Below are 11,659 nucleotides of genomic sequence, written 5' to 3'. Positions count from 1 at the left end.
GATTTAGCGCCAAATTAAATATCACAGAAGAACGTGATCAAAATTTGCCGAATTTCCAGGAAGTATACGATGGTTTTATCATCATTCTAGGGAGAGAAATTACGATAAAACAACAAAGTAACGAGGTTGTACGGCAAGACTAACCGAGGAGTTGAAGTAATTCAAGGAGAAATTATCGACAGACTTTCAATAAACGCGAACTGAGCTAGAGTGCTGTATCAGACATTTTCAAACCTGTCCAACCACAATGTGTTTTGATGATCGACTTGAAGCAAAGAAAAAATCGCCTTGGAAATCTTTTGTAGCATTTCGGCCAAATGAATAAATAAATCGATATCTATCCTTAGGTTTAAATGAGAGACAAACCTTACTCATTGGTTGAACAACCGCATTCGAAGGGCCAACCCACGCATGGAAATATTTGAGTCTCCTTACGGTGTCTTTGTCTAATTCTGAGGTCCGCCTGCAGGGTTTATCGAAACTGACAAGTTATCGTCTTTATTCCATCATTGCCGGTGATCTTTTTCTGGAAAAATTGTAGCAACCAATTAACATATTTTAACAGATGCAACTGAGCAGCACACTGTCAACAAACACGTGTCAAATACTGCGGCTTTCTCTAAAATGGAAACAAAATAATTAGTGAAGTAACACGGCAGTTCGAGTGCATAAAAAACAAGACTCCCCACCACGTTCGGTTTTGGATTAGACAAGTTGTCCCATGTTCAAACTGTTCAAAAATCTCGCCGAGTCATAACACCAGTTCTCACCACTTTGTCTAGATAGCAAAATAACTCAATCTGGATGATGATGGAGACTACGGTGCTAATTTTGATGATGATGATAATGATGATGAAACGGCTTTTGCAATGATTCACTTTGTTCAAATGTGCTGATGGATGATAGCCTACATGCGAAGCTCTCTTCAGCAACAAACCGCGTCAAACGGCCATATTTACTTCTTTGTAAGGCCCTTCATTATGCCCATGGTTCATCCTATACTCACTTCCACGAGTCAAATTTAATGAGATATGTCACGGTTACCTCCGATTTTTATCAAGTTATATCAAAGCTCACGTCATTGGAGAATATAGTCTGGCTAGTTTCACAAGAGGAAACGATGACGTACTTGTTAGCAAAATAACATTACGTGTATTGGATTTTATGTATTCTCAATACACATTCGTTTCACTGTGGGAAATCAGACACCTAAATCATGAGGCGGCCTGTGTGCAGCACATTCAGTTATAGAATATCATAAACGAGAGATTCAGTTGAGTCCCTCGTGAAAACCAAATTGATTTGCGAATGAGTGTATTTCTCGAAAAAAGTATAATTTGGATTAAAGTAGAACATAAGGTTGACGGAAACTCGGAAACTGCGCCTACCTGATGAGCCCCAAGAAGGGCGAAACCGGTCGTCGGCTGTCCAAGACTTTTCAGCAACCTTGTGACTAGTTTCCTTTATGAAAATATACTGCGATATCTCGAATATCGTGCCAACTGAATCATGAGGCGGCTTGTGTGCAGCACATTTAGTTGTAGAACGTTATAAACAAGAGATTCAGTTGAGTCCCTCGTGAAAACCAGATTGATTTGCAAATGAGTGTATTTCTCGAAATCAGACACCTATTTGGACGTGACGGCTGTTGAGACCCTCGTCACTTTGGTCTGCAGTTTGCCGAAAACCCATGCAACAGTGTGGTAATTCGCAAACCTTTTCATGGAGCAAAAAATGTCCGGTAATAACCACGGATTCAGCTAAAACCAACTACTCAGGAACCGTCGGTATTGAATGCGATTACTTGAAAATACGGTTGAGCCACCGACCCGAGAAGTAACTTATTTGACGAGACGCAGAAGCAATGTTGTCCAAGTTTGAAATCGGCCTTACTAACTCATTGTGAAGGTGGCCAATTCACATGAAGCTTCCGATGAATCCCGATGGTCTCCGTTGCTTAGGACAAACCAGCATGCGACTAAAGTCCGAGTGGGTGGACGTGAAAGCTGCAAGCAAATGAAGTGATTTGATAACATAAATATCACTCGTTAAAAATTCCACGTCTATTCAAGAAGGTTCTGTTGTAGATCGGTGGCCAACCGCATGACGTTGCATGCGTCCGCATGGTGTCGGTTGTTATCCGATCTAACCTTACTCGCAGTACAAAGGTGTTTAAGCAATGGCGGAACGGATATATCAGTCCTGTGAGGTGTCGAACATAGGGTGGAGGAAGAGTGCGCACAGACAATTTCGAGGACAAGACTGCTTTCCACTTCAAAAACAGTTCACATGGCAGTACGGGAACCGCTTTTCGGCTACTTGATTCGAAGTTTTAATGATACCAATTTTTTTCCTGGAACGGTTATCGTCAGTGGTCGGAAGACTGAAACTTCAGTCCGCCGATTCAGTTTTGAGGTCGCTATACTACCGTAAGTGTTACGATTGTGATGGCCAACCTGACTGATGGTGCATCACGCTGTTCGACCATGACCTCCTCCTTCAAATGCCGTCTCTTCTCAAGTTTAATTGATCTGGCTACTATATCATTAACCAACCTATCTATCCTCAGTCTAAAACCAAATCAGCGTTCCCTTCCATATGTGGTTCGGAGTTAACAGCGACTGGATCGCATTAAGGCCACGTCGTCTCTTGTCAAGGATATCGACATATTTCAGGGTAAGCCGTCAGTGGAACTGACCTTGACCTCCGTCCTGCGGTTAATCCGAAACTATGTACTTTGTCAATTGCGCGAAGCCCGAGGCAAAAGGGTGCTTAAACAAAACGATGGTTAAATGAGTTGAGTGAGCATGTTGGTGCACACATTACGCACGCTGTAATCGAAATTGTCGAGAAGTTAAAATTTTCCGTGCTGTGTGCGTAAAAAAACGATTCTAGGGATCCGATGATGATCGTATGCCTGGTCTTTTCGGTTGAGTGGTCCACGTAACCGTATAAGATACCGGCGAACTTTGGTAGTTTGTGAAATGTTGCTTAACCAAACGCTGAAAAACGAAACACGGGCTAATTTAAGACCCCCTTGCGGGCCATGGATCACTGTACAAAATAACTCTGATTAATTGGGGATTCGTTCTTGGCTGGTTGCTGATCAAACTATCTGTAGTAAGATATGTCGCGAAAATCTCCTTTAATTCTAGCTGTGAAGTTTTGGGTCATACAGAAACTTACAGGAGTTAAGTGGATATTGAAGTTGGTTATACATGGCCAACTGGCTCTCGGTTTCATTGTAACCACTCAGCGTTTGTCCAGACTTTGTCAGTTGGTGCCAACCCCAGGTGGAAAATTATATTCATTCACGTGCATAAGAAAATGTTGTGAAAAAGCGACCATTCGCCTCTTATCTCTTCCTGATTTGAGTCGGTTTTGAGGGAACTGGCGAGCTTGCTTTGATCCATCATATACATGGAAGCAGGAATGCTTTCAAACAGCCCAAAAATGTTTTTGACCCCATCATTAAAATAAATTAGACCGAGTAAGCAATGAACGCCAGTCCCCACAAAAGACCACCTATTTTGTCACATTATCACTTGTGTTTAAAAAGTGCACGGTTCGGGGTTCAAAAGCCACTCCAGTATGAACTGGATGGCAAATATACCCACTAAGTTGGTATAGCCCCTATTTAGTCACTGGCATGTTTCACTACGTAACAGGATCTTGCATCCTCTTGCGTCATCCACGTCTCCAAACTTCATTTCAGAGTTGACCCTTTGCAGCCGGATCATTGCTGTTTTATGTCGTTGCAAGATAATTCGTTGAAATTTAGTCATTCCTACAGTTTCATGAGAATACATGAAATAGTGCCCGTCACGTGCCAATTTATTAATTGCGGTTGTGGAAGTTCAGAATAGTGCACATAGTTTACCAGTTAAGAGGGTTTTCTTTTTAGGTCTTAAGCTCTGATATTGCAAGGTACCCTTTTCTGCAGTGTCTCAGGAGCACTGAAACCGACTGGCATGAAACTAATTTGTCAAAAATCGCAAATTTCTCTCCAGTTAATTGGAAGCTGTGAGTTTAAATCACAAAAACGTGCTTTACTACTGAAAAATATGTAACTGCAGATTGACAGAGAAAATATTAAAAAGCATACACCTTGAGGAAAAGTTGTTACAATGGATTAAGTCTGAAAGACCAGAAAACTGTCTTATTGTGAGGCGGTCGGTCGAAATCCGTTTATTGTAAACTTGAAACGACGCATATCGAAACGAAAAGGGATTTGTTCTGGTTCTTTATCAAACAAGCTTGCTTTTAGTGGATAAACTGAAGGAAAATCCCGAAAGTAATGCTCAAAACGTCACAAGGTTCAATTGCTAGATGCTCAAACACAGATCATGGTGACATTCATCAAGTCAAGCCACATGCTTCCCCGAGTTTTAACACAAAATCGCACAGACCGGGAGTAGCTTAGCTCTTTGTGAGTCACCCAGAAAACAAAGCAGCATTTCTTGGTAGTTCTCTACTAATAAAAATGCACCAGTGTGACCGATAAATAATGTTCTGTTCAGGGTGAGTTTTGCCTGACAACAGTTTTCAGTGCCCTCTCAGAATAGACGTGTAGTTTGCACCAGCTACAGTGCAAGTCATTAATCTATCCATATTTCATGCTCGTTTCGATTGGCAAGTAAATAGTTTTATGAAAAATGACACGTTCTTCAGTTTTTTCTAAAGTTAATGAGAGTCTACGTTTTCCTTTGTGAATATCCGCAGTAGTACCTCTCCTGCTTATGGAGGGGTATGAAAAAACGCCTGGCTTGTTTTCTGTTCTAACTTTCATAAACAACTAGTGCTAACCGTATCAGACGTAGTTGACACATACTTGTATACATTGTTTTGCGCATCTGCGAGTCCTCTGCATTCCCAATCGTGGGGAAGCGTAAACGATCGATACATGACACAGTGGGACTCCTGCAAGCAGATCCGAATCGCCGCTACAGTCAAGAGTGATCTGGAACCTCCTGGTCGTGATAGGACAAGATACTTGGAATAGGACTTGGGAAGTGTGCTCGGTTTATCTGGATTTAACTCGGGCAAGTCCACTTCTGGAAATTGTTAACAGATTTCAGGCATAATTGTTCACATACTGGCACCAACGATTCTACAGTAACAAAGAGATTTGTTGGACTAAATCCGCGGTTATAATGTTTAAGTGATGGCGATATGTGTTTACAGCAATTGTTCCTTTTCAGGTCGAAACCAATTGACTATGGCCGACCGAAAATGTTTTGAACCACAAATCTGTCTATGAGAATGCTGTACGACCTCTGACAGTGAGTTGATCTACGAATTTCTATCTGGTTCCATCACATTGGAAGCGCCCAGCTGCTGCTTCGGTCAGCCGTTAAAAATCACCCAACCCGGTTAAAAGACAATACAACGCCGCACCTTCCAGATGCCGCAAAAATACTCATCCAGGTTTTGTTACTGACTTTGTTGTGAAAATTTCGTTTTTCTGGTGGCGTTCTCGAAGAAAATGATACGATTTGGCATCTTTGTGACCAAATTTTCAAACTTTCGTGTATCGATTCCAGATTTGTCATATCACCGATTAGTAATAATAAAACTTAAATGAGAGTAATCCATTTCCCTAGTTATTTGACCGACCAATTTGTCACTGTTTAATACATCTGTTGTTCACCCGTCTTTCCGAATATTTTAATTCACATTCATTTTCGTCAGCAATATACAATCAAATTTTTCGTCCAGCTTTTTATGACTTGCTTTCTGGTTTGTTATATTTAGGCGTTTGTTAGTGAAACCAATAAATGCATGGGATTGGAAGGCGACGTCAAACTATCACACAGATTCCGGGGATCAACTGATCAATTGGTTTAAAACTCCACGACGCAGACGAGTTCCGTTTTCTGGTATTCATCGTTTCAAATTGTACGTAGTCTTACTTCAATTAGATTGGAAGACCCTTAAAGTGAATCAATTCTACGCCGAAACGCCTCAAAGCTGTAAACAACCGTTTCAGGAGAAAATTTTGCGTATATCATACTTTAAGCCAGATTTTTTTCAGCTGCTCCGAAAAAGGTTGTATATTTGTCATCAGCGTCTGATGAGGCACCTCAGTCTTCCCTGATCAATTCCATCTGACTGCAGCGATTTATTGAAACTACAATGCAGCGCGGTCCAAGTTGATCTATTCCTTTGATTGTATCCACTAATCTAGACACATTTGCAAGGCTGTGAGATATCCTGGGGCATGATACGTTGCACGTACATGAGAGTCTTACCAGAGTGGAGTCCCGCCATCTAAAATCACTTCGGTTGCAGATTCAAAAAGACCTGTGAAGTATTTTTTCTGTAAAGGTACAGACAACTACTGGATGATACCACGGCCGGTGCAAAATATCCCATTAGCTATGTAGTTGAAGCTACTTAGTAAAGCTAAATATATCGATAGTGGAAACTGTACTTCAATGCCCAGGATTCTTCCTGTCTAATAAGGCATCCATTCCGACGTGTTATCCCCTAGACATATGTACTCCTACCTTACTTTTCCACCATTCTTGATTGGTTATGTTGTTTAATTTTACGATTTCCGTAGGCAAAATTCTGATCTTACTGATTAGTTTCGAATAGAGTCCTGTCACTTTTGTTTGTCGAAATTTCAACTGCAATCTCACCTACCATTCGGTGAAATTTAAGATCGGACACATGCCCAAGGTTTGACGCGTTCTCTCACTTTGGGCAGAGGAATCTCAAAAAAAAAACGACTGTTAACGCAATGGCCAGGATGAAATGTTTTGTGTAACGACCTATGATATCTTGGATTTTACCAAATATACAAAAGTTATAAAGTTATCAGATGCTGTGCAGGGATTGGGTGCATCTAAATCAGATTAAAGAAAGCCCCTATGTGGTGCCAGGGGTTCCAACACAAACTAGAAATATATGTGCCCTTCAAACCCAGCTTTTTGTTTGATTGTTGTTATTCTCCGAATAGTGGTTATCCACACAGATATTCTACTTTCCTAGAAACAAGTTGTGATATGATAACTGTAGCTTATGTCCGTTTTCTCCACAGATTTTGCAGAGGTAAAGCTTGGAGAATACAAGGGCAACATTTCAAATATTTCTTTTCTATTTTAAGGATGATGAAGTATGAGATAGCTCAGTGATTAGAGTGCGAATTTACTGACCGGAAGGTCTGGGGTTCGAACCCTACCTCTGACTTTCCGTCTGGGCTCGGGTGATATCTAGCCCTCTTACTTCCTTCGGGTGGTATGACAGTTTGTCAACAACTGAACGATTTTTCAAGGATGATATTTATATAATAGAATCGTATATACAAAATTACACGGATGTGAGCCCAGTGATTGAAATTTGTCAAAATCCACCCTCATTCCCCCTTGAGAGTAGTATTAACAAACAATTTCTCGCACAACTAAGTGCGTATGTTCGCCCAGTTCAACCATCAAGCCTATACCAACCAGACGAAAGTTTTTAGTGTTCCACAGCAGGTATGCCAATTGTTAGGTAAGTATCACTTTGCGGTATATCATTAAGTTGGGGTCATGGGGACAAATTTACTCAGGTGCTCAAGGATTTAGTATGACATCCGTCAGTTCAGAATCTAGCTGAGTACCAATCTATATCAACAGACGTGGTGGTTTAGTATAGGATTTCGTTTTCAAAATCGTTCAACGAAGAAGTCAAATCAGTGTGTTCGAAATGCTAAACTTTAGTCAGACGTTCTGTACTGTCATGTTTCGTTCTATCACTATACGGTACTTCGTGACTTTTGAACATTATATAAGTCCCAACTTAGATTAACTGGTTAGGCTATTCTCATCATTGTTTAAAAGATCAGACATCACAAGAACTTCACGACAGTTTTATTTGCGTACCAGCGCTATGGTGTAAAAAATGTCGTCACATGACGGTTGATTAGAACGCAAGCATAACTTGAAGTTTTATTTCCAACTTTGTTTAAACGAAATGAAGCATGTACGAGGATGTATTAGAGAGGCAGAGGGTCCGGATCTATCCGATTTTTGTTGAGCAACAATTATTCAAACTCTACTGAGGAGGGAAAATGGGTCATTCGTTCCTTCGGAGTTTTTTCTCGTTCAACGAGAACCTAATGAATGATTAAGTTGAGGTCGTTGTTTACATGACAAACGGTTGCCGGCGTGAATTTAACGATGTAGCAGCATGTCCGGGATTTAGATAACTTTGATTCGGGATGCATAATAAACGCCCGGGAGCACTTCAATTAGGCACAAGGACTCTTAAGCATCTCGGAGCAGAAACACTGGAGATTTCACATTGTATCTTGCTAAACTAAAGTGAGTCATCACGCGTAAGGGAGTCGAAAACCCAGCCGTTTGAAGGCTCAGTTTGTATCCTTGTATGTCCAAAAAACTAGAGCGGGATAGGAAGGTCTTAAATGTGATCTATACGCTCCGAAAGGGGCTACAAATTCAGTAATCGAATCCTTCTATGATGCAAATTAAAGTATTTTTAAAGCTGAGGATATTTTTTCAAAGTATTCATACCATCAATGTGATGGACGCTGAATAGAGATTTAGCAGAAATTTGCTAAAACTTGCCGCTTTTAGACTGGAAGTAAAACAGGGATAAAGTGAGATGCAAAAAGTCTGCAAAACGGTGGTATCCTAAAACTGAACAGGGAAACGTTCTAGGGATCAGAAGAGAAGTAATTTCTCTTGGAAGAGACATTGCAAAAGCGCCTGGAGTCTCAGTTCTTGAGCGCTGCCCACCGAAACTAGATTAGGCGTTTAGTCAAGCAAACACAAGTTAGGGTGTCCAACAAACTCTATAAGTGATAATTCGTACAAGGGTTTTTTAAAGAAGCGAACGGGTGGAGCTGATGTAAAGGCTCTTCGGCCAGTTCATTTTTTTCCGTTGCGCATCATGAAAAAAGTAGGCGTAAAAAGTGCGAAAACTTGGAAATATGTTTATGTCGAACAAGTAGCCCAAATTCCCGTATTATAAAAAAACCCGTTGTGGTAGTTCACCAAATAAAAGGTCATTTACATTCCCCATATATTTTTTGCATATAGAACTCAAATAAATTCAGCGAAAACGTATTACTTATCGCCCAACGAAGTACATGTGCAAACCTAGTGCGTGTTCTGAAAACCTCCGGATAGGTTAAAGTGAGTGCTGAGTATTAAGTGGTGACATTCCGGATGCTACAGGACTCACTCAGCTTGTAGTGCACTACTCATAATGTTGCTGAAAACACCTCGACAGCCCGCGAGCGGTTTCGCCTCTCTTGGGGCCCATCGGGTAGGCGCATCCCCCGAGTTTCCGTCAACTTTATGTACTAGTTGAAACCAAATTGCACGAAATTGGTGGAATACACTCATTCGCAAACAAATTCGATTTTGCGGAAGACTCACCTGGAATCCAGCTGAATCTCTCGGTTTGGATGTTTCCAGCCGACATCTCGAATATCGTAGCGGCTGAAACATGAGGCTACCCCATGCAGCACATTAAGTTGCCTGAAAACATCAAAATCGAGAGATTCAGCTGGGTTCCAGGTGAATCGCTCGCAAAACCAAATTTGTTGGCAAATGAGTGTATTTCGTTAAGCCCAGCTTATGGTAAGGCCTGCTTGATTATCCATTATCCGTTTGAAATGTTACCCAAAACGATGAAGTTTCCCTGCACTTTCGGCAGCTTGTTGTGTTGGTCAGATGAGTGCCTTTAATCACAGACAAGAAATTCGATCACTGGTTTCCAAATGGACGAATTCTATGGGGAATCATTGTTCGTTCCGGTACAGCGTACATGTAATTGATGGTTGAACGTCACGATTTTTCGCGCACACGTCTTTTTGAGGTGGCATTTGAAATTCCTTCGCACTCAAACCCGGGAAAATGTAACAAACGAGCGTTCTAAAATTTATGTGATGGAACGCCGCTATATCGGCAATTTACTGATTCCCTCTACTTTGAAAGTAGCGGACATCATGCAAATTCAGTGAAATTAGCCTTGGTGCACTCTGTCCTGCAACCACAAGCTGAATGATTGTCAATGAAGGCTAAATCGAACGGACTCACTAAAAAACAAATATCGTCACTTTTTTTAATGTACTACCCATAAGGTTGCTGAAAATTTGTCGACAGCCCACGAACGGTTTCGCCCTTCTAGGGTTTCTTCAGGTAGGCTCAGTCCCCGAGTTTCCGTCCACCTTATGTTCTACTTCAACCCAAATTGGACTGTTTTCGAGAAATACACTAATTTGCAAACAAATTTAGTTTTCACAAGAGACTCACCTGGAACCCAGCTGAATCTCTCGTTTGTAACGTTCCCAGGCAACTGCATGTGCTGCACCAGGCCGCCTCCTGTTTTAGTCGCTACGATATTCGAGATATCGCGATGCATGTATATTTTTCAATGTACTACACATAAGGTTGCCTGGAATCATCACAAACGGGAAATTCAGCTGGGTTCCAGTTGAGTCACTCGGAAAACCAAATGAGTTTGCAAATGAGTGTATCTCGCGGAAATCGTCACTGCTGTGGTGGTCTTTCGGTGATGTCTCCAGACGCCTGAAATAACAAGATCTCGTCCTGTGCACTTTGCGATACTATTTTCAAGTGACATCAACATACATTCGAACGATAAACTTGAACGTTTTAGCAAAATTCGGGCTAAGAACTTTTTCCCCAGTGTTTTAGAGTACGGTAATACCTCTAAAAATGCTTGTTTTAAAACACAGTCGTATCCAGTTTTATCAAAGGAATTTCGCTGAATGTGCACAAAACAGTTGAGTTCAATACAGCATGTCCATATCGTCACTAGCCGACACAATGATTCAAAGTCGCCGCGTGCTCTTTGAAGCGGTTAGGACCAAGGACACAGATAATACGCAAAAGCGGATATAGTATTGGATGATCTAGCGCACAGTGCCAGATTGTTGCCAAATCATTCGTTACCAGAGTAACAGTTCGCTTTTGTATCCGATCCTTTGATCGTCCGAAGCCGAATACCAACAGTCGCGAAAGCGTTTGACCATAAATGGTGGCAGTCGAGGATGCATCATTGTTTCGATGGTACACTTTTTTGGTCCGAACGAAATACCTTTTTACAAGATTTTTACTTTATAATTAATTGGTTCTGATTTGGTATGGAGAGAGAAGATTGGCTGAATGTGTAGGTGATCGAAATATTTGTTACGAAAGTTCGTTGGCCGGGATGAACTCTTTGATATGGCCTTGTTTGATTGCAACAACAACTGCAGGTATCCTTTTGCATACTGCGCCTTAGGAATAATCGAAACGGTACACCTCTGCGGCATATTCGGGAATCGAGGGATTTCAAATCACACAAAACCTACTCATAAGTAAGAGTCCCAAAAATCACTGTTAGTACACTATAAGTGTTCACAGATGGAACCCAGAAGACAAACAGACCTACTCTTGAGGAAGAAAATTGTTTCAGTGGGAAATTGGTGCCATTTAGGGAGGCCTTTATGACCTTACTCCTAAATGAAAACGGCCGTTGGCTTGTTCGCTGAGCTGGGCAAACGTTTCATCAACAATCGAAGTGACATGGTCAGTGCGTTATTGAGGAGCGTAGTTGTGCGTAGCGGTGGGTTGGTGGTTGTGCGTTGAGTAGTGCTGCGTGTGTGTTGATATACGTGCTGCTAGCCGGGGATGACCTC

General features: G+C 41.4%; 1 protein-coding gene across 1 annotated transcript; it reads right to left on the bottom strand.

Moving 5' to 3' along the window:
* Positions 1–1,245: 1,245 nt before the first annotated feature.
* T265_06335 (hypothetical protein) lies at positions 1,246–9,461 on the bottom strand (the record flags this gene model as incomplete). Its single annotated transcript, XM_009171568.1, has 4 exons — positions 1,246–1,502; positions 1,629–1,716; positions 8,520–8,583; positions 9,193–9,461. The coding sequence occupies 4 exons, from the start codon at positions 9,459–9,461 to the stop codon at positions 1,246–1,248; spliced, it is 678 nt and encodes a 225-aa protein (XP_009169832.1).
* Between the last annotated feature and the right edge of the window lie 2,198 nt (positions 9,462–11,659).

This window comes from Opisthorchis viverrini (assembly GCF_000715545.1).
Source record: "Opisthorchis viverrini unplaced genomic scaffold opera_v5_125, whole genome shotgun sequence".
In the NCBI taxonomy this organism is placed as follows: domain Eukaryota; kingdom Metazoa; phylum Platyhelminthes; class Trematoda; order Opisthorchiida; family Opisthorchiidae; genus Opisthorchis; species Opisthorchis viverrini.
The sequence above is the reverse complement of the archived record's forward strand: the minus strand, read 5'-3'. Positions and strand labels throughout refer to the sequence as shown.